At 39.2% G+C, this 23,666-nt stretch overlaps 2 protein-coding genes across 6 annotated transcripts in view; one reads left to right on the forward strand and one right to left on the reverse strand.

Moving 5' to 3' along the window:
• Spata1 (spermatogenesis associated 1) overlaps positions 1-16,052 on the reverse strand; it is a 41,634-nt gene extending 25,582 nt beyond the window's left edge. Inside the window, exons 1-6 of one of the 5 annotated variants that reach the window (XM_038312042.1) lie at positions 15,951-16,052; positions 10,673-10,844; positions 6,214-6,320; positions 4,827-4,944; positions 3,540-3,593; positions 3,226-3,448 (exon numbers count right to left, since the gene is read on the reverse strand). In XM_038312042.1, the coding sequence (XP_038167970.1) occupies positions 3,226-3,448; positions 3,540-3,593; positions 4,827-4,944; positions 6,214-6,320; positions 10,673-10,708 (538 nt within the window). In that variant the 5' untranslated portion in view covers positions 10,709-10,844; positions 15,951-16,052. The other 4 variants (XM_038312047.1, XM_038312046.1, XM_038312045.1 and 1 more) reach the window with 4 other exon arrangements.
• A 117-nt stretch (positions 16,053-16,169) lies between these two features.
• On the forward strand, positions 16,170-23,523 carry Gng5 (G protein subunit gamma 5). Its single transcript, XM_038311143.1, has 3 exons — positions 16,170-16,311; positions 19,832-19,971; positions 23,310-23,523. Exons 1-2 carry the CDS (start codon positions 16,231-16,233, stop codon positions 19,955-19,957), a joined length of 207 nt encoding a protein of 68 aa, XP_038167071.1. The 5' UTR covers positions 16,170-16,230; the 3' UTR covers positions 19,958-19,971; positions 23,310-23,523.
• Positions 23,524-23,666: the final 143 nt, after the last annotated feature.

The following is a 23,666-nucleotide window of genomic DNA, read 5'->3' on the forward strand; positions in this document are numbered from 1 at the left end:
AAAATTCAATATGCCTCTAGTCCAGTGCTATAAACATGGGCTTTTAACAAAACCATGCTCTGGTCCTGGCATTAACATAGCAGGTATGACATCACTATTTCTTTCTCTTGAAAGTGGCTTAGTGCTGAAGCACACTGTTTAAGTCTTAGAAGTCCCTGACTTCAAGATCTTATTTCAATCCCAACTGTCATGAAGTTTGCTTTCTGTGTGGTAAAAGCTAGCCATTTATGCAAAAACTAGTGCTTGCCTCAACTTCAGATAATGTGCTATCCAAGTTGGATGGGCAGAACACAAACGAAGGTGACTGCTGAACTTTTCCAAGACAAGGTAGGATAGTCCTTCAAAATTCCTGCTTCATAGAAAAGTCTGTCAGATATTCTAGGCCAATAGGCCAAAGATGGATTCATCAATGTTACAGAGGGAACCCTGGGGTGACTGTCCAGTTTTAGAAGTTGCTTTTACTGCACTTCCTGTTTACTCAAGTATGTTTTATTCTTCTTGGGTCTCTGATGGAGATTTAAGACTAGATAGTTATGATTTTACAGTTTTCCTTGTTACCAAATTCATAAAAGAAACATAAGATATGTAAAGTTTATAAGATTGAGAAAAATAAAAGCTTAAGCTGTTTATCTAAAAATATGTTTTAAGATCTAAAAAGAGCTGGATGGTGGTGGTGCACACCTTTAATCTCAGCATTCAGGAGGCAGATCTCTGTGAGTTCAAGGCCAGCCTGGTCTACAAGAGCGAGTTCTAGGGCATGCTCCAAAACTACAGAGAAACCATCTTGGAAAAAAATCTAAAAAGATATTTTTAGGATGGTAATACAAGTTAAGACAAAAGGTGGTTTAGGTATAAAACTTGGTACTAAGGGTAGATAAGGGAGTATTATCTCTAAATTTTCCAAATACAAATGGACTTAACATTGTGAATGTAATTCTTTCCTGATAATTGTTCTTATCTTAGTTTTACTATGCAATAGAATTAAGGCCTTCCTTTTTTTAAGGCAAAAAAGGGAAAATGTGAAATAATCTTTTTGTACACTGTGAAGATGTGTCAGTCACTCTGTTTGATTTTATAAAACACTGAACAGTCAATAGCTAGTCAGAATTTCTAGGCAGAAAGGATGCTGGGAAGAAGGCAGAGTTGCCAGCCAGAGGTGGAATAAGCAGGATGGATATAATGGAGGCAATGAGCACATAGAAGAACACAGATTTAAAAAATAAGGGTTAATTTAAGTCATAAGATCAAGTTAGAAACAAGCCTAAGCTAAGGCTGAGCTTTCATAATTAATAAAAGTATCCATGTCATTATTTGGGAGCTGGCTGGTTGGACAGAAAAAGATTCATTACAAGGCCCCACATGCAGGCTTCCATAACTTCCTAAAACACCACCACAAGCTGGGGACCAGACGTTCACACACATGTACCTGTAGAGGACATTCATATTCAAGCTATGACATTCCACCCCCCACTCCTACAGGCTCATGGTCCAAAGGTTTCACAAGCTTCCTAAAACCTCACCAGCATTTGGGGACAAAATCTTCAAATACATGGTCTTACAAAAACATTTTATATTCAAACTATAATAACAATATTTGGAACACATATATCAAAATTGTGACAAGTTACTTCTGAGCAGTAGAATCATTAACCTTTATTATTGATACACACTGCAGTTTATGGAACTTTTAAGAACAAGCATGCATTACAGCATCTCATCTAAATTTTAGGGGCTTTGTTTTGCTTTGTACCAAAAATTAACCCCATTTAAGAACCACATCTGTAGACTGGAAGATGGGCTAGCTGGTAGAGGCACTCATCAAGTCTCACGACTTGAGTTTAAATCCCGGGACCCAGAATGGTGGAAGGAGAGATCCCATTCCCACAAGTTGTTCTCTGACCTCCACACACAGAGACACATAAATAAATGTAAAATACAAAATAACCATATTTTGATGAATTTGTGTAATTTAACATCCCCAACAAGTTTTAAAAAGTTGTATTCAGTTATCATAATTCATGTAGTGTGAAATCTGACACAAGTCAAAATTTGATACAGTAATCACATCTTCATTAGACACTCCACTCCACCTTGTACCACTCGGCAACTCTGGATTTTATTGTGAATGCTTTCAAATTTTTCCCTTAGTGCTTAGGTGATTACCATGAATGAAAAGTAGAGCTATGCCAATATGAAGAATCTCACTCAGTATCCTATTGGCATCAACTAACACTAAATATTAACACAGGAAATATTAAAGAAAATTATGTTTGGAATATCTGATGTAGAATAAACTGAGATGGCAGTATACTTAGGAAGCAAAATCCTGCAGCTGCAATGGATGCTTTCATTAGTTTGGGGGAGATGTACCTCACATTTGGTATACCCATTTTTCCTTGCACATCTTCTTAGCCCATGAAATACGATATGATCAACTGACATTTTTCTAAACAAATTTGTTTATGTAAGCTTATCTGCCACTTTGTACGTGTATGACTGTGTGTGTGTAGGTGTATAGTGTGTATGGGTGTGTGTGTAGACATGAACACATAGAAACAAACAAGATGTCAATCTTAGGTGTCCTTCAGGTGTCATTTACTTTTGTGTGTGAATTTAAAGATTTTTTAATTTTTTAATTAGTATTTTTTTTAATTATGTGTGTTTGCGAGGATATACACATGAGCCCAGGTGCCAGAAGAGGGTATCAGATCTCCTGGGCTGTAGTTAAAGGCATTTGTGATCAGCCTGATGTGGATGCTAGGAACCAAACTCAGGTCCTCGGCAAGACAGTAAATGACTTAACCTGAGTCATCTCTCCAGGTCCTACCACTGTGTTTTTAAGATAGGGTTTCTCCCTGGCTTAGAGCTCACCAGGTAGGCTCTACCTGCCTCTGCCTCCTCAATGCTGGGGTCCAAGTGCACACCATTATGCCCAGCTTTTGTTTGTTTTAATGAGTGCTCTGTGTGCTGAATCCCAGCTCTTATGTTTGCAAGTCTAGCACATTAGACTCTGGGCTTCCTCCTAGCCCTCATTTCATCTTTAACAGAGTATTTTAATTGTTTTCCTTTCCCACCTGTACATTTTTAAGTTCCAATTGAACTACAGCTTCCCTTGTATTTTCCTTTTATTTGTAAGGTTAGATTTGCTCAAAATTTGCATATGGGCTTGACTGCTCAATTTCTATATATAAGAAACTCTGCTTTCCCCATTTTAGTTGAAATCACCTTCTTCTTGATTTGTAAAGTCTTTCCAAACATTTTCCAACACAGTTGGATCTCCAGGTTCATCCTTTGATAAAGTTATACTATCTGGTCTGTGGATTATTCCATCAATCTCTGTGGTATCATTATTACTGTGCCGTTCATCTAAAGTAACTGGTGAAGATGCTGAATAAACATTTCCTAAGTGGTCTATTACAGGAAGCAAATATAATTCTGGCTGAAGAGCCTAAAACACAGGAAATTTTTTTAAAAAGTCAAAAACAGCCAAATCCACTTTCAGTTTTAAAATTAGTTAAGTTCAAGATCACAGTACATACATATGGAGGAGCAAATGCTTTGAGTTTCAGTTCTGATTCTTGCCTTTCCTTCACCTAGATTTAAATACATAAGAAAAGGTTACATCTTTGATAATATTTTTCAATTAGTTTTCTGTGCTTTTCTATGGAAGACATACAACCACATGTCAATATTAAAGTAACTATGGTGAGATTACATAGAACATAGAATCCTGAACGAAACATAACTGAAATTCTATGACCTTTAATAATATGTATGGTAATCATTTCCATGGGAATCAGTGTGTGTGTGGCACTATTCTGTGTGGAGTACATAAATTAGCACAGTTAAGCCTTGCAATTTCATGAGATATGAACAGCATCTCTAATTTACAGACAGGGATACAGAGGCATAAAGATTAAATAACTTGCTCAGATCATATAACTGGTTACAATTTGTGCCCACAATGTCTTTCCACTTCTCAATGAAGGTAAAATAATTTTAATTAAAGGATTTAATCATGCTACTCATTTGCTCAAAAACTCCAAGGATTCAGAAAAAAATCATGAAATATTCATGTGGCATTCAAGACCTTTAGAAGTGTACTTTATAGCTGGCCCTCCGCTCTCCCAACCCCACTTTCTGACACGGTTAATACAACAGAAGACAACCATCACCTTCTCGATTGTTGATTTTCCACTCCTCTGATCATTCTCCTTTCTCTGCTCAGAAATCATTTCTGAGCCTTCATTCTTTTCAAGATCAGATGTTATCTTTCAAGATCCAAGCCTGAGCATCATTTCTTCCTCCATGTCTCCTACCTACCCGCTTCTGTTGGAGAACCTCTTTTTCTTTCTTTTTTTTTTTTTTTAATATTTTTATGGTTTATTTAACTTTATTTTATGTGCATTGGTGTGAATGTGTCAGATTCCCTGCAACTGGATCTTCAGACAGTTGTGAGCTGCCATGTGGGTGCTGGGAATTGAACCCGGGTCCTCTGGAAGAGCAGTCAGTGCTCTTAACCACTGAGCCATATCTCCAGCCCGAGAACCTCTTTTTCTTCACACATAAAATACAACACTTGATTTATTCAAATTACATCATTTACTTTGACCACTACACTGAGTGCACTGTAAAGGCAGGCTCCATATTTATCTTATATGCAGGAAAATGTTAATAAATAATTGTTTAAAATAAAACATTATAAACATTTTAGAATTTGAGCCAAATTATCTCACAGGTGAAGGAACTGACTTTATAAACATTTTTAAAAATGTAATTTGATAATATAGACTTTACTTGGAAGGAAAACAAGCAAGAAAACTTACCACAGCTAAATTATTTCCAATGCATTTTAGAAATAAAAATTTTTCTGCAACAGCATCTACACCGAGAAACTCACCAAGGCGCTCCCTCAGAGCTTGTAAAGTAAGTTCAGGAGATACTCTGAAATATCATGACATTGTTTTAACTACATTTTCAACGTATTAATCAATCAACAGGCTTTATTAACTTAAATGAAAATACAAATTTAATGCATTAAACATAATTTTATGTCTTATGTTTCTACACTGCCTGGAATGTTAAGTTTCCTGTAAGTATTTTTCAAAACAAATGATTAAAAACCTGTCTTTTAAATTTGTACAAATGGCCAGGCAGTGGTGATGCACACCTTAAATCCCAGGACTTGGGAGGCAGAGGCAGGTGGGATCTCTGTGAGTTCAAGACCAGTTTGGTCTACAGTGCGAGTTCCAGGAATGTCAGGGCTACACGGAGAAACCCTGTCTTGAAAAACAAAACAAAATGGTACAAATGAATATGGATTACAAAAGCACTTTTTGTATTGAAAGGAAATGTTTGTTTTTCTAATCTCCATCCAAGTTTTATGATTAAAACACAATTTTGTTATGGAATTTATATGCTTTTTTCCAAAAGTCTTATTCTGGTGTATGGATATACAGTGTGTGTCGACCTCAGAGGACAGCTTTGTGGTGTTGGTTTCCCCTTTCACCTTTATGGGAGTTGAACTTAGTCGTGTGTTAAGTACTTAGTCGTGTGTTAAGTACTTTTAGTAGTTGAGCAGTCTCAGCAACTCAAGACTGTATATAATTACTATATGCAATGTGTTTTAGAAAAGAAAGAAAATCAACGTGACTGGGAAAAGTGATGGGAAATTTTAGGAGGTTAGATATCCTCAAGGGGAAAACAAAGAGCCAGATCACAGTGTCATGTCTGTCTGAATGTAAAAATACACATATACACATATGTACCTACAGTTTTATTGCTTTAAATAATTATAAAGACCTTGTCAACACATTGCTTTAACTACTGTTCATAGTTCAACTGGTTTTGAATTTTAGATCATTTCTGTTCATTATTTTTGTGTATAATTTTAGTAATAAACAGGTTATACATTGTTTTTTGGATAGTAGCAGTAATATGCCCAGGTGATGTCTGTTGCTATAGCAATGTTTGATACAAAACTTATGTATTTACTGCACTACTAGTGACTACACCTGGTACCTCATTCATTACTCTACTCTACCCCGATCCATATCACTAGCATTACACAGTACTATTTATTGACAGCGTTTATTGAACTAGTGATGAATCCATCAAATCAACAAGATATTTTTCAGTTAGGAGATTTTCAATTTTCAGAAAATATAATTCTCTTTTTCCAGATAATTTGTTTCATGGCCTCAAAATACTTGCCTTATAAATCCAGCAGAAATGAACTTGTTAATAACTTCTATTGAAATAGTATTTAATTTATAGTTCCACGATCCTTCAGGGACATAAAAAACATGAAGTTCCACCAGCTGAAGAAGAAAGATATCAGTTAAAATTTTTCTGAAATAGAGAAACAATCAACTTATTAATATAAAATTTTAAATTAGATAAACACAATTGAAATACAGAATGTATTTACTCATATGAACTAATGACAAAACAAAAATTTGTTAAGTTCACCATTTGACACTTGGTGTACATTTTCCTTTGAAACAATGATACCTATTGGTTCACACCTTACTCAACACTTTGATAAATGTGGCATTCAGTAACAATATTAGACGGTATGATTTCCTTTCTTTTGTCTTTCTTTCCTCCTTTCCTTCCTTCCTTTTCACAAGTTTATTACAAAGTACAACAGGCTCCAGGATAATACTTCATTCTAGCTTTAAGTGGCAAAAGATATTATGACAAGGAATCTAGATGTTTGGTACACCGATAGCTTATTTTTTTGCCAGACTTCTTAATTTCATCTCTAGTTAAGGGCCCTTCCCAGGAGCCTTGACTTTTAGCTCCTCAAGTTTCTTCCTCTTTGACTCTGCTTGAGTGCCTGGTCTTCCTCATCCATCTCTTAGCCGACATCTTGTGCTGCTTCAGAGGTTTCTTTTTTCCCACTTCATGGCCTTTTCCCCAAACCATGATCATAAGCCAGAAATGGAGACGGGCGTTTTCTTATTGCAAACTTTTACCCCTCACCTCCATCCTACATTCTCAACTCCTTTAAAGTGACTTCGTGGAATCCTTATCCTTTGTATGTTGTCTGCCTTTATAGAGTTTTGGGGAGTGTAGCTTCCCAATGGTAGTGAAAAGGCTAATACTGTGATTTGGGAAGTATGCTTGCTCCCTACATACAGTTCTAGGAAGAATCTATTCTTGATATGGGGCTTAACTGTTAGCTTAGCCTGTTTATGCTTGTACCAAACTATTAAAGAAAGAAAAACTTAATGACATATTTTATGTTTCAAATTAGTATCTCATTTAAAATATTTAGATTACTATGACAAAAACAATAATAATAGCAGGGTCTCTTTAGAAAAAGTTGATATTCACTGTACATTAAAATTCAAGGGACTTAATGAATTATACTCTTAACTGTAACCGTAAATATATGGGAACTTTAAAAGTTTGAATAAGGAGCTAGAGAGACAGGACTGCAGTTAAGTGCACTTGCTGCTCTTGCAGAGGATCCAAGTTTGGTTCCCAGCATCCACATTGCCTGTAATTCCTGTTTCAAGTGGTCCAATTTTGTCCTCTTGGCTCTGAGAGGTCATGGTACTTATGCACGCGCGCGCGCGCGCACACACACACACACACACACACACACACACACTCCCTTAAATTCTGTACCCAGACAAATTGCCTCATTTGCCGACTAATCTTGGCCCCATGTGATATTAGATAATCTTGGTTAAGAAGCATAAAGCAGGTTACAGACTCTCTTAGAAAGGATTATTTACTAGGAAATATAATAAGATCAGGGTAAGGAAAATGGGAAGATAAAGGTATGGAGAAACTGAGTTTTAAATAGAACAGTTAGTGTTGCAGAAGTGGAATGAAGTCTGAATAAAGACTTAAGGGAAAAACTGAAACAGTCAAGAAACACCTAGAGACAGAAAGAGTTCTAGGAAGAGATAAAGCAAAGACCTCAAAGTGGAAACAAACTTGAAGAGGAATAGAGCAAACAGGTGATAAAAGGGTAGCAAAGTAGAGCCTTGAAGGAGGAAGGGAATGCAGTTTTAATACAAGTTTAAGACATGACACACTTCATATTTTTCTTTTGTATGAAATATGTATATACATAAAATTATGAATGTTAAGTATCTACAATTTACACAAAAAGTTTTTTAACATGATACTATGTCTACTTTTTTCTTTTTTTAGACAGGGTCTTTTATAGCCTATGCCAGCCATGAATTCTCTGTAGGTGAAGAGAGACTTTAACTCTTGGCCCTCCTGCCTCTGTCTCCCAAGTGCTGGGATTACCAGCATTCACCACCAAGTCTGGCACTCTCTCATCTTTTTTGACAGAATAAAGTAAATATGATACCATGATTTTATATTAAAATATCCCTAAATATTTTGGGATCCATTACCTGTCAAAAAGGCCTTCTCTAATATTTCTATTTTCACATTAAACATTTAGTCATTTATTAATATCAACTAGCATGTGATTTATATTCTGAGTATAAATTGTGAAATTTTCCTCAATGATTTTTAGTCAAGAATTCAATCAAGATTCACATATTAGAAGCTAGGTATGGTAGGGCACACCTATGATCCCAGCATTAGAAGTCAAGAAAAGTCAAGTGTGCAAGAATAATCAAGTATGAGCTAAAAGCACTTGCAACAGTGAAGAAATAAACAGATTTGCCATCATCTCAGAAAAGGGGCAAGCAGCACAAGTTTCTGGGACAGGGTTAAGAATCAGCTTCAGATATGCTGTTAGATACTTATTGATCATCCAATGATGGAGGCGGGTCTTCTATCAATCTGTTGATTTCATTGGTTAATTAATAAAGAAAACTGCTTGGCCTAATAGGTTAGAAAATAGGTGGGTGGAGTAGACAGAACAGGAAGAAGGAAGTGAGGTAGATGGCTCAGACAACTGCCCTGCCTCTACAACCAGATGCGATGAAGCCAGCCACCAGATCAGGTATGCTAGAATCTTTCCCGGTAAGACACCACTTTGTGGTGCTACACAGATTATTAGATATAAGTTAGAGAAGATGTGAGTAAGAGGCTGAAAATAATGGGCCAGGCAGTATTTAAAAGAATACAATTTGTGTGATGTTATTTCACGTGTTAAGCTAGCCATGCTGGAGCCAGGCAGGATGAAAAGCAGGCCTGCCCGCAGCACCTCACTACAATCCAAACATCAATGTCAAATAGTCAACTTAATAGATGCATATATGATCTGGAGTTTAGAAAGGAGGACAAAATGGAGATACAAACGAAGCCTGTATAAAGTTGGTATGAAGTAAGTTGGTATTAAGATTTATTAGGCTAGATGAGACTATCACCCATCAAGAGCAGAGAGAATACACTACAGAGATATTGGAAGAGGAAGATACAACAAAGAAGACAGAATGCACAACCATGGACAGGAAAAATAAATCCAAGATAATATTTATTCAAGAAGCAATGGGAGCTGGATGGTGGTGGTGAACACCTTTAATCCCAGCACTCAGGAAGCAGAGGCAGGCAGATCTTTGTGAGTTCAAGGTCACCCTGGTCTGCAGGGCTAGTTCCAGGACAACCAAGAGTACACAAAGGAACCCTGTCTCTAAAAACAAAACAAAACAAAACAAAACAAAACAAAAGAAGCAATGTGAAGGAATTCTATCAAGGAAGAGAAGGAGTAATGGTGTCATCTGTTGTATTCAATCTTATCAAGTATGTTTAGAAGAATTAACTAATAAATTTCAAGATGAAGCGGTGCATTTAATAAGAGTAGGTTTGTGAAAAGTGGAAGCATGACTGGTTTAGATCAAGGAAGAACAGGAAGTTCTTGGCAGTTTAAGGAGGTAAAAAAACACTTGTACAACAAATAAGTCAATGAGTGACACATAGCATACAGCATGAATGCCTTCCAGCGAAAGATTCCACTTCAGACTCATGGTCAGGGATTTAAAGTGAAATGGTCCTTATACTTACATATTCTTCCTCAAGTCTTCAGGGAAGAATAGGGAGGAAATGTATTCATTAGTTCTGTGGGACAATGATCCTGTACTCTGTAAAGATTTGTCAGTTGTATTGGTTTAATAAACTGCTGATTGGCCTGTAGCCAGGCAGGAAGTATAGGCGGAGTGAGCAGAACAGGAGAATTCTGGGAGGAGGAAAGGTTCAGTCTGCTGTAGTAACCCAGACACAGAGGAAGCAAGACGAGAATGCCTCACTGATAAAAGGTACCAAGTCATGTGGCTGACACAGACAAGAATTTGGGGTTAATGTAGGAAGACGCCTGAGCTAATAGGCCAACCAGTTTATGATTAATGCAGACCTCTGTGTCTTTCTTTGGAACTGAACGGCTACGGGACTGGGCGGGCAGAAATCTCATTCAACACATTAGGATTTTGTTTATCAAAGAAGTACAACAAAGCAAGAGATGACAAGTGGTCAGAAGCATGAGCCAGAGAGATCCTATGCCCTATAATGTTAAGCTGTGTCTGGGCAACACCAGTTTAGAAACAGTAAAAAGGGTGGTAAGATCAATTCATTGCAGGTCATAATAGAGAAGTGAGTTACAGATGCAAGTAGCATAATCATATAATCTGATAATGTGATATGGGAAGTTGGGATCCTAGTAGAATCAGCATCTAATATTTTATGTCATTCACAGCTTTGTTTTTTTCAAAACCAGTGATAGGCATGGTTTTCTTACCTCTGATGAAGAAGGTCGACTTGGATTGAGTGACATATTGACCAGTGTTTCAATAGGATAGTTACCAGGTGGAGTTTTGGATGTTTTATATATCTTTCTTCATTTAAGCAGCATTAAATAAGTGTTTAAATAGATTTTGGGTTTAAAATAGCATTCCAGCTATTTCTGGTCTCTGATGTGCTCAAACAGTAAAAAGAAAAACATAAATGCTTTAATATAAACACAAAGTATAAGCTTAGAAATGTATACAATCATCATTCTCATTTAAAAAGATACACTAAATAGGCTAGTTATTCTAAGAAAATTCACTCTGTACAGACAGCCTCCTCAATTTATAATGGTGTGGAAGTGATACTGTCCTTGAATGTTGGAATTGTTGTCTTTTCTTGAGCTAGCAATATGTGGTTTGACAGTTTCTTGGAATGCTGGGCATTAACAGTAAGCCACAGCTCTTCTGCCAGTTACAGGATCACAAAGGTAAATACTCTCGCTAAGCTACAAAATTCAGAAAATTAATTGTATTCAATGCATTTTATTTTCAAGTTACAATGGAGCCTCATGCCTACCAGGATAATAAACTGGTAATTACATTAGGATAGATTTTTGACAAGAACATTTTTTACTATTTATTAAATAATTAATTTTTATGGGTCAAAATTTTGGTTAAATACATATATAATGTAGAAATATACTTTTACAAGGGGAAAGCCTGAATTTAGATCAATGGTCATTGAATGATAAAAACTGTTTTCTCATATGCATTTCATTCAGGGCATAGATTAAATGTAAGCAAACATTTTAGTTAAAAATACTAGTCTTAGCCGGGCGGTGGTGGCTCACGCCTTTAATCCCAGCACTCGGGACGCAGAGGCAGGCGGATCTCTGAGTTCGAGACCAGCCTGGTCTACAAGAGCTAGTTCCAGGACAGGCTCCAAAGCTACAGAAAAACCCTGTCTCGAAAAACAAAAAACAAAACAAAAAAAATACTAGTCTTTAAATATATCAAGCATTATTTTGTATTATTTCCTGTGGTTTTCATCATAGAATTTGTGATAATTTATAGCAATGCATGATAAAATTAAATATATATCAAAAATAATAAAAACTGAAATAACAGAGTAGTTGAAATATTATTCTAAAAAGAAATTTCCAAGGCTGGTAAATCCTAGATGATGCACACACTAACTTAACAATCCTTAAGCTAGCACAACGAAAGCGTTCTTGTATCTCAAAGCACTGCTTTACATTGGCCTCCAAGTGGCAATTTACGTCATAAAGTTCAAAACTCTTCTGACCTTGTACTTAGCTCTATGAAATACAACTAATTGTTTTAATATTATCAAAATTAAAAATATATTTTTGGGCTATACAATCTTTGGAATCAAACTGAATATAGAGAAAGTATCCATGAGGCAGTTATCACAGCCACAAGACAAGCTCATCCTATGAGAAAGCTGTAGTTTACTGAGGTTTACAAATAGATGGTAAAACAGACTAAGTAAATTGACTGTAGCAGGCAGAGGAGGAGGAACACAGCTGAAACTACTTATCAGCAATATAGGCCAGAAATTTTGCTGCTGAGGTCCTGAGCCTTGGATTTTCTTCCAGTTTGGCCTATGTGTGGGGTAGTTATAGTTCTGGGTTTTTCACATAGAATCAATTTTCATGACTTGTCTATGTCATCTTTGCACTAATTACCTAATGATTGATTAACTTGCATCTGTTAATAAATCAACTAATAAGTTTAAATTAAACTTAGGCATGCTTAGAATTTGGAGTTGATCCTAACCAGTCCTAACATAACACTTGGGATTCTCAAACTATTTATTCATAATAATTAGTTAATGGACAACATAATGCCAACAATTCAAGCAAAAGATGACTTGATGAGCAAAGATGACTACAGAGTTCTAGTAGCTCTCATATACTAGAAAATTTTGCTTTACAACCTTTCTTACAAGAATGGACAAACAACCTTATCTTGGATACTAATTCCAATAAATGGTTACCAGTTTGTCTAAAGGTGAGTTGTTTAAGCTTGGGGTGCAGTGCAGTGGAGGATCGCTTACATAGTATGTGTGCTGGCCCTTGGGTTTGAGTGCCCAGACCAACCTGCTAAAAATAAAGTTATTGAAAAGTATCCCAAGGCCATGTCTGGTCTTTGCAGAAAAAGACAACAAAGATCATTAAAAATAACTCTGAGACTCAGTTGCAGAGCTAAAGTCAAATTTTAAGAACTTCTGGTATTCGTCAGAGTAAATTAGGGATTTGAATAATTTTTAGTAATTGACTAATGCTAGCATATATGAAAAGATACTCGGTGAACTAGAAATCTTAATTAACAACTAAAATTGGGAGTTTGACACAGGTTATATTTAAACATAGCAGAACTCCACATAAAGCAATCAAATGGATTGGGCCCCAGAAAAGTAGGTTTAGTCCTCTATAGTGTAAAAGGCCATTCATTGTGGTCTATTTCTTAGTGCCTTAAATCTGACAAGAGCATGACTTGGGCTCTCTCATACCCATTCCAGTTCTTAAACTCACTCAAATGTGAAAATGCCTTTATTCAGGAAGTCAGAATATGGTCAACCTTATGCCAGATGATGGTCATACTTCATGACACAGGCCTTTCTAATCAGGATAAACTCAGGTTCCATTTCTGTTCTGACAGTTTTGTTCTGCCTCATCCATGGGTAATCTAATAAAGTTCTAACCTTCCTAAAAAGATAATTTGTGTTAGCTAAATAAAGAAAGCACCCAAGGACACCCCAGAGCCTATACACCATTGGGCTGTTTAAGATTTGTAATACTATGTTGACCTGGGCCTCTGGCAGCACAATACATCATGCCAGGGACACAGACGGAGGGGCTGCTCACTTTGATATAAGATGGGGGAGGGAGGCTTGTTTACCTCCCTTCCACTAGGCCTCACTTCCTAAGGGCCCCACCTTCCAATAGCGCAGGCAAACAAGCTTTAGCACTTAGGCCTTGGAGTGCATTTAGGAGGGAACCCACAGTGTGAGGTGAATGTAACATGGTCAGAAGGAAGGTAGAGGGGAAAATGTAACATGTTAGAGTAAGAAAATTTACTACACCATTCCTTGAAAATGGGTGATAATATGCATAGGTGTTGATCTAAAAACACGTCTTATGACTCAACTTATTACTGGCTAAATTTTTTTAATAAGATTTCCTTATAAATTCCATATTCAATTATGAAAACTATTATATCAACATATGAGCAAAGCCATAGGAAGAAATGCATTACCTGTACATAATAGGATAAAAACTGGGAAACCTGAGCTGTAATTATTCTAGAAGCAAACTGCTCACTTTGTCCAAACTTCAATTTCTGAAACTACTATAAAGCACAGTGTGTAAACTCAAAGTCTACAGTGCTCACCACTGCATGGTGGAGTCCCACAGTAATATAAACTCATTGGGAAACTCATTTTGAGACCTTCTGGCTTTTGGTTAAAAAACAAAGGATTGTGAATCTTGGAAGTATTTTATTTATTCAATGTTGAACTCAAACCCAACGAACGAAAGGTGAGTAAGGTGTGGAAGTTAGGTAAATTTAAATTGGCAGTGTCCTTCTGACAAAACACAAACCAGCAAGGTTGTGCGGTTGTGTTTTCTTGCCATTTACTGTTAATAAGTTCTGTACTTTAGACAACAAAGTCTATTTTTATTAATCTAAAATGAAAACATGGTAAAGCCTTTGAAATATTTTAGAACATTGTGGAAGATTAAACAAGCTTTTATTAGATGCTGATAATTCATGAACTGCATTGAACACTCACAGCTTCAGATGCAAATGAACTTAAAGGGGATTCTGTTTCTGCTCCCTTCCTATGCCAATATGCAGAGCCTATTAGACAGACTATAAAAACTAGGATAGCATCTGGTGCTCCACGCAGCAACACACTCTGTGGCTTCCTAATTCACTAGTTTGGAGAAAGAAGAAAAACCTTCCTGAGATCAAGACAAAATACTTTGTTTAGTCCTCCACAATGACTTAATAGCGTGTACTGTGTGTGCTATGCGGGATCTTTGAAAAGCCTTCCAGCACTAACATCCCATAGTTCTTGGCTATTACTGTAACTAAAGTAGAGCATTCCTTAAGTTGAACACGTTTTACCTCAGGAATCTGCCTTGAGATTTCAGCATACAATATAGACAAAAAGGCACGAGGTAAAGTATTTGTGTTACCTTTCATATTCGTTCATTCATTCATTTCTGTGGCACAAGTCTTTAATCATAGCACTTGGAAGGCAGCTGCAGAAGGATCTCTGTGAGACTGTGGCCAGCCTGGTCTACAAAGAGCTTCAGGCTAGCCAGAGCTAGACAAGTGAGACTGTGTCTCAAACAACGTTCTTTTAAAATTATGTGTATGAATGTGAGCCTGGGCATATGTGAATGCAGATGTCCCCAGAATCTAGAAAGGGGGCCACAGCACCCCTGGAGTTGGGATACTGGCTGGAGCTTGTGAGCAGTGCAGCCCGGGTCCTGGGAACTGAACTCAGGCCTTGTCCTCTAACCGCTCTCTCCAGCCTCACTTTTAATATTCTTTACACATAAAATGTCATTTCGTTTCATTCTCAAATACCGCAGGAAACTTTGTAACTTGGGCAGTTTTAAGGGCTAGCTAGAGTATCTGGGCAAGCTGTAGGACCAAACTCAAACCACAGCTTCTTACACATTCACTGAGAGCTGGGTGAAAAGCCGAACTCCCTGCGGACGTTTTTGCGAACTGATAATAACTGGTCAGTCAAGCGATTTGTCGGCCGAGATAGCAGGACTGACGACGAAACTCAAGTTAGAGACGTCAGGTCTCAGCCGGGACACTGGAGCTTGAACTAATTAAAAGCTTAAGTGTTTTCTCCTGAAAAGCCCTCTGGGGTTTAGTTACAAGCACAAAGTAAGCGATTACAGCGACATCAGAAGAGCAAACGTTCCCTAAACGCAAACGCTTTATTTGAAAAGCACGGGGACTAATTCCCGGAAGAGCGCGGGAACAGGAAGCGTGGCGGGCGGCTGGTCCCGCGGCCCGGGCCGGGCGGTTACGGGCCCTGCGGCGCCCCGGGGTCGCCCGTTGGACGGGTCCCCCGGTGCCAGGCTGAGCCCGGGGACGCGTGGGCCTGCGTCCCGGGGCCGTGTTTGTCCTCACCCCGCCGCCGGCTCCGTGAGGGAAACCGAGGCCCGCCGCTCCGCCACCGGGCTCTCGGTACCTCCCGGGCTGCTCTCCCGCCGCGGCACCCGGCGTCCTCCTTACCTCGCCCCAACCAGCCCCTCCTGACGCGGAAGGCGCCGGCCGGGCGTCGGGCCGCACCGCCCCCGTCGCCGCCGCGCCCACCGGCCGCTCCGCCCCTTCTCCTCGGCTCGCGCCCACGGGGCAGCCGGCGGGGCCCCCCAGGGGGCGGGGCGGGGCGCGCATGCGCGGCGCGCGCAGCACCGGAAACTTAGCCGAAGTTCGGAGCCCCGCCCCCCGCCCCGCCGCCCCGCGACCTGCCGCCCCTCAGGACCGACGAGTCGGCACGGCTGTCTCGAGCGCCATGTCGGGTTCCTCTAGCGTCGCCGCCATGAAGAAGGTGGTTCAGCAGCTCCGGCTGGAGGCTGGGCTCAACCGCGTGAAGGTGGGCGAGCGTGGGTGGATGGGCGTGCACGCCCGAGCGTGGGCGGGCGGGCGTGGGCCCCTGTGGGGAAGCGCGGGCGGACACGCGGCGACTCGCGCTCGGTAGGCCCTGGGCTGCGGCTGGGGGCAGAGCCCGCCCGCCCTCCTTCCGCCGAGTCTGCCCTCGCGGGGCTCGGCCCCTCACTTTCGAGTCCCACTTCTCACCCCGATCTTCACCAAACTCACGGCCCCTGCTCGGCCTTTGGACACTTCCGAGGCTGCTCGGTGGCTTCGGACTACGGCTTAGCGAGCCAGTCTGTTTGCGGAACGTCCCGGAGCCTCAGGACACCACCCTCGCCCAGTCCAGCCTGGAACAAAGAGGTGTCCCGAGTCGGCTGGCACGGTTTGCTCGGTTCTGACCTTGTTGGGCTCTGTACTCACACGCCCGAGCAACTGATTAGCGCCGGCCTGCACTGGTCTAACTTTGACGCCTGTTAGGATTGCTTTGTCCTGGACTGTTGACTTTTGGGGAAAGGCTTTCTGTCCGTGTTGATAGACAGCCAGGCATTCAAACGCTGTTGTGAGGACTGTTTCTTATTTTTTAAATCCTAAACAGATTGGCCTCTTTCTCATGCAATAGGTCGGGTTACACGTGAAATACTTCCCATGAGTATAAAAAGAAACGAGAATATAAATCTCCCTACTAGAAGCTGCCAGTTCCAAAGGTGATTTGATTTTATATTAGGCAGGCTAGTCTTAATTTCCACCGTGCTTTGTGGAGAGAACTTGTACGTAGATTCCCCAAGTAGAAATGTCAGAGACTGCTTAACTTCCTTGTGGTAACCTTAGGTCAGGGAGACGCCCATCTGTCTTGGTTTGGACACCATTTCCCTAATCAAATTCACACCTCATCCAAATGACTTACTCAGAACTATCTGTTCGCCAGATAGAACTCTGAAATTTGAAGCAATCTATTGATTATCATCGTGCACATATATTAACTATCCTAAAGTAGGCCCGGAAGGAGAAATAGTGGGTTGGGGAGGAAAAGAAAGCCAGGTGAATGCAGTAATTACAGCGGTGACCTTTAGCCCTAGTGGCCAAAGAAATGAGCTCACAGACTGAAGAGCTTCCTTTTCCTTGAAAAGCCTAGCTGCTCTGGGGCTACCTCCTAGCGTGATCTTGCCTTGTGCATCTTAATTCTCCCGAAGGCTTCTGAGTGGGATCCTTTAAACCAGCACAAATATTTTTGGAGTTCTCATGGCAAAGCACATCTCACTCAGGGATTGTAAATGAGTTTTCCTCGGTTCCTAAACTAGATTAGGTGCCATTTAACATCATCCACGCTATGCCTATGCTGGGTACTTTTGCGCGTGGCATTTTAAAGCTACCATGAACTTACTATTGTATTTGTTTAGCTGGTAAATTACAAACGCTTCACCAAACTCGGGTAGGACAGGGTATCTGGAATCCTGACTAATAGTTTACAGTGTCAGCCTCCTGGATGGTAACTGTTACTCTGTCTTGGGCACTAGCAGCGTTTCCATTTTGACTCTCAAGGTTCCTGTTTAGAGTGCTGCTTTTTCACTGTTGCTACTGAGCTAGGTTTGTTAGCATTGGCATCCCAGCTAAAATGTCAGCTCAGAGCCACCTTCCTGTCAGTCATCTCAGCACGCTTTACTGCACTGTTAGTCTCATGCCAAGAAGTATATTCCACACATAATGGTACTTAAAACATTGTGGGAAAGGAATGGACAGGCAGCACTTAGGCTTTTCTGATGGATGCGAACAAAGCCAAATGGCGTAACACTGTGAACACTGGTACTTTACCCATCATACAGTAGCCACTTTTAAGGGGCAAAGCAGGGCATTGCTGTTTGTATAAGCATTTAAAAACTTCAGGAACCTTTTATATTCAGAGACGAACATGGGACTTACTGTCCTGAATTGCTGTATAAGCCAAACACATGTAGATTCAAATTGAGTTTAAACTTACCCCAGGATAAGTTTACAACATAGCTGTTATCTGAGGGGCTTTTGATTGAGAGTTGTCTATTAATTAACTCTTACGGACACATCAGGGTAACAGACATTTGTTGTCACTACCCTAGAAATAGCTGAGATTGAGGATAAAGTAAATAAGGGAATTAGATGGTTTTGTGCATTCCTAGTCATGCATGGCCTATATAGCATTGCTTGTTGTGTTGGTATCTGTATTCAGTCAGCTAGTTGGAGATAGGGTTTCACCAAGTAGCCAGGCTGGCTTCAAACTCAATTGTTATAGTTATAAAACCTGACACAGACAACCTTGTGCCCTGTTTCATGTGACTTGAAAAACTAAGTGTACGTTAGTTTAACAGCTTTAATTTAAAAAGGAAATTGGCCGGGCAGTGGTGGCGCACGCCTTTAATCCCAGCACTCGGGAGGCAGAGGCAGGCGGATCTCTGAGTTCGAGGCCAGCCTGGTCTACAAGAGCTAGTTCCAGGACAGGCTCTAGAAACTACAGGGAAACCCTGTCTCGAAAAACAAAACAAAACAAAATAAAATAAAAAAATAAAAAGGAAATTGCGTACACATGGGTGCATTTGGGGAGATAGGTAACAGACCCACCTTATAAAGATTCTTCTTTCCTGCAACTTTTATGTGGGTTCTGGAAATCAAACAAACTCAGGCCCAGTTGGACAACCTTGCTGAGTAGCCTGTCTTTAAGAAACACTTTTTTGCTCAAATGTGATTTGGCAGTGTTATTACATGTATATGTGCAATCCAAATAGAATTTCAGTGTTGTTTTTTGATGTTCTATATTTCCTAAGCAGAATATATGCATATGGGTAAATGCTTGAATGAATGCATGTCTTTCTTAAATGCAAGATAGTATATGGATGACTATAAATTTGAAGAATATAATGAAGTGTTTGGTTGTCCGAGTTCTGTGTTAGTTACCTCGGGTTCATTCATCGGCATTTCCAATTTGCTTTCAAGATAGTTTCCCTATAATGTTCAGTTTTTTGTTGAACTACTAATACTACATACTACTTTTAACAAAAAACAAAAACAAGCTATTGGGCTGGGGACTCAGTTGTTAGTGTTTGCCTATGACTACAGAAAGTCCTGAATTGGATCCCAGCATTGCATAAACCAGGCTTGATGAGGCAGGCCTTTAATCCCAGCACTCAGGTGGTAGAGGCAAGAGGCTCAAACGTTCAAGGCTGTTTGCTACATAAAAAGTTTGAGGCCAGCCTGGGTTACAAAAGACAACAAATCCTATGCTCCCCAAACCAAGGTGTTAGGGCTTGTTCAACAGCCTGTCATATAAAATCAAGACATGCTGAGCTTCAGAGAAGTGGGATTATACTTTATGTTGAATCATTTGATGCTTACAGTAAGTAGAAAAAATATCACAAACCAGTTTCATTTACTGTTTTAAGAATAAGCCAGTATAGAACTGTTAGCTGTCGATTTTGAAGGGCTGTTTGTTTTCAGACGTATAAAGACATTAAAACCTTACCAACAGACATTTCTCCACTCATTGTTATTTATAGGTTTCCCAGGCAGCTGCAGACTTGAAACAGTTCTGTCTGCAGAATGCTCAACATGACCCTCTGCTGACCGGAGTGTCTTCCAGTACAAATCCCTTCAGACCCCAGAAAGTCTGCTCCTTTTTGTAGTCAGCTATCTTGAGGTGAGTTTTCTTCATTTGTGCCCTTTCCACATAAAGGAAGAACCATCTAGGTCTTTATCTGTAACACTGACAGCATTTTTGTTTCCCAAGTTTTGGTTTTGAAGGTCAGTGAAAACTTACTAGTAGTCATGAAGACTAATGGTTTCTATTTTTATCATAAAGGGCTATGTAATAAGTCGTAAAAAGGTATGGGAGACTCAGAAAACTCCACTGCTGTCACAGGCATGTGTTTGTATGTACTGGCCCTAAAAGCATGTATATGTGAAGCTCCTAAAATACTAGTTTGCTTATTTACCTGTCAAATTGAAGTCTTAACAAGATTTACAGTACTTACAGGAATGACTGGTGCTCTGGTGGATTTGGAGAAACTGTGGAAGAGAGCCAGGGTGGTTGGGTATGAATAAGCAAACAGGGCAGAGGTATAGGGAATAGGTTTTAACTTTATTTTCATTTGTTGAGCAAAGATAAAACACGAGAGGTTTGCACGTGGGTTGGCAGTGAACTGGATTTGAGGATTAAGACAATAAATCGCTTGCTATTTAGTATATCTGTCAAGAGTTTATATTCATGTCCTAGATCAAATACCATGTGTGAAAAAAACCTGTTGTTCCAAAGATATGGCCAAAACGGCTTTGGCTAATTTAAAATTAATTAAAGGATACTTTCATTTGTAATCTTCGATACATTAGTTAGTAGTATTGAATTGGGAAGCAAACTTAGACTGTGTTTTTAAAACCACTTTGTGTGTAGTACACACCCTTACACTAATATTCTGACTCAAAAAGTCCAGGAAGCTGCTGCCTAAAATACCTTGTTACATAGGCTTTGTAGATCTGGGGGTGTTCAGGAAGTGTAAGTACTGTTCCAGTAAATCTAGTGATTGGTTACGATGACTAAGCTTTTTGAAACACCAAGGAGAAGGGAATAGAGCTGCTTTTGGGTAACAGGTTCTCCATGAGGGATCCTGTTAACATGAGTCCAGCTCATGTCTTCACATTTAACAGTGTTAGCATTTTCTGATTCAGTGGGGATCTATAGGAGTTTCATATTTTTATGATTTATTAGAGATTCCTTTTTAGACTCAACTCCTGTATATTTACTAATTTATTTTCATCTAATAAAAAGTGTTAAGTCTGAAGTCCTGTTAATAGCCTTTTTGTTTGAGTCCTCACTTGAGTGTTTAAATCACTTTTATTTATAAATGACCTGGATAAGAACCCAGATTTCAAAATAAAATTAAGGCTGTTAATTCCAGCAATAAAAGAAAACTTTGGATATTATGATTTGAAACAATTTAGGGTAAGGAAAGGATATTTAGATAAAAAGCACTGCTTCTTAAAACCGTGAGTAAATTTACAGATTGTCTTCCTAAAGTGCATATTGTAACCCAGTGGATCTACGGGAAGGTTCTAAAACCTGCATTTCTTTTGCAACCTGTGTTATTGGCCTAGTAAAATCACCGGAGTCTATACGCAGGTTTTAAAAATAAAACCAGCTTAAGTAATTTAGCAACAGAGAATGCCAAGAGGAAACGACCATTAGAAATCCTCTTAAGAGAATTTTTATATCAGAAAATTTTCACAGGGCTTTCAACAGCTGGGCCATAACACATCATTTATGTCACTTATTGTCAGCTTCCAGGTTTGAGGCCATGGCCAAGACTGATGTTTTGGTGGCTGTCTGTGAACTTTAGAGGTAAAACTACCAAACAGTGACTTGGAAATTTTAATAAAATTTGATTATCACTGCCCATCTTTGGTCTTCCACTCAGTGCATGGGTGTAGTGTGAAGCGGCGGGGCTGCGTCCCGCCACCTGGCCGCCGGCTAGCTTTACACCCGAAATAATTACACGGAAACTGTATTCTTTTAAAACACTGCCTGGCCCATAGTTTCAGCCTCTTATTGGTTAATTCTCACATCTTCCTTTAACCCATATTTAGTAATCTGGGTAGCACCACGAGGTGTGGCTTACCAGGAGAGATCTTAACCTGCGTCCATCTCGGAGAGGAGCAGCATGGAGACTCCCTATGGAGACTGCCTGAAGCGTCTCCCAAACTCTACTTCCTTGTTCCCACAATTCTGTTCTGTCTACTCCACCCACCTAATTTTCTGTCTCTTGAAGGGCCAAGGCAGTTTTCTTTATTAATTAACCAATGAAAGAAACATAGACAGATAACTCTCCTCCATCACATGGGTGCTTTATTTTACTTTTTTTCTTCTTTGGTGTGTGCTGAATTTGCTATTAAGTGAAGTTAAATGTTTTCTTCTGTTTTTCCCCAGAGGTTTTGTGGCTCTTCAGTTTTATGAAGTATTCAAATTTTTAATTTTCTACACCCTATTTTTAAAAATAGGTTTTACTTTCTATAGTAACTTATTGTGAAGTTGTTATACCTGTTTTTCTTATGTATATATATATATATATGTATATATATATACATATATAAACTTAACTGTATTTTATAGTTTTAAGATAAGACTGTTTTTAAGTATATAACTGTTGCTTCAGTTTTGAGATCTGTGTTTATCCTGTATGAATTCTTGAGTCATTTAAGCTGCTGAGTAGTATTTTGTTACATATGTAGATTGTCTATTCATTCCTCTCAAGGGCTGCATTAAGGTTGTTGCTGTTAACAGTCGCATGTTCAGTGTCCTTGCATGTTTTCTGTATATTGTGATAACTGCATCTTAGTAATCATTTTTCAATGGATCCTAAGATTTTCCTTATTGAATGTTTTTATGTTTACCTTTTTATTATGATAAAATATATTTCAGTAGTAATCTTAGTGGTGTGATTTGTATGACGCCATAAGACAGGATGATATATATTGTGCCAGTTGTGAGAACTAAGGAAAAGTTGGATTTTAGTGTCTTTGTAGATTGCATTTTCAAAAGTAAGAAAAGCAGGCTTAGGCTCAATTTCATTAGAAAACCCTTTATAAACTCGTATTCAAATGAGCCACCTAGAAACAGGGTTGACTTACGGTGGGTGTGGACCAGCCAGCCACAGTAAGCTGAAAATACATCAAGGGTTGTTGGTAGTTGAGGGGTCCTGGGGTGGACTAGAGATGTCGCCGCAGTGCTGCTGCTGCACAGCGGCTCAGAAGAACAGCGTTACCAAATATGCCCCATAGCCTAGGAAAAGTGCAAGACTCAGAGTATCGGCATGTGCTGCTTTTACACCATTGTGAGGTGGAAAAACATCATCTCTGTTATTACTCAGGAAAACAGGCAGAGCATAAACCATTTTCAAAAATGAAAACAACTGTCCTTGCCCAAGTATTACTGATAAAAATGTCTTTTAAAAGTTATTGACACTTTATCTTTGCTTTCTCCATCAGGTTTCTTAAACGACTTTTCATGACCCAGTGGATGTTCAAGAGAACTAGATCTGAAGTCTGTACAGAAGCTTCTCTAACACGTGCCATATACACAGTCTGTACTTGTCAGTCCTTAACATCTACCTCTCTGAATCTTTATGGATTTCTGTTTCACAAGGTTTAACTATTTTATATACACTGGCTGTAGCATTCAATAAAACAGCATACAAATTTATGGCCTTGTTATTGCTATGAAATGCACTGTATTAGATTCAATGCTTTACATTGGCAAGGCTTCTAGGAACTTACAGTCTATTGCAAAATTTTATTCAAGATAGGAAGACTTCCACTTTCTTTTAGCTAGTTATAGGAATTACT

Source organism: Arvicola amphibius, chromosome 14 (assembly GCF_903992535.2).
Source record: "Arvicola amphibius chromosome 14, mArvAmp1.2, whole genome shotgun sequence".
NCBI classification, from domain to species: domain Eukaryota; kingdom Metazoa; phylum Chordata; class Mammalia; order Rodentia; family Cricetidae; genus Arvicola; species Arvicola amphibius.

Bases quoted from the DNA above. Each gene is read 5' to 3' on its own strand.
- Gng5 (XM_038311143.1), top strand. From the start codon at position 16,231: ATGTCGGGTTCCTCTAGCGTCGCCGCCATGAAGAAGGTGGTTCAGCAG. The intron at 16,312-19,831 runs GTGGGCGAGCGT...TGTTATTTATAG, and splicing joins CTGGGCTCAACCGCGTGAAG to GTTTCCCAGGCAGCTGCAGA.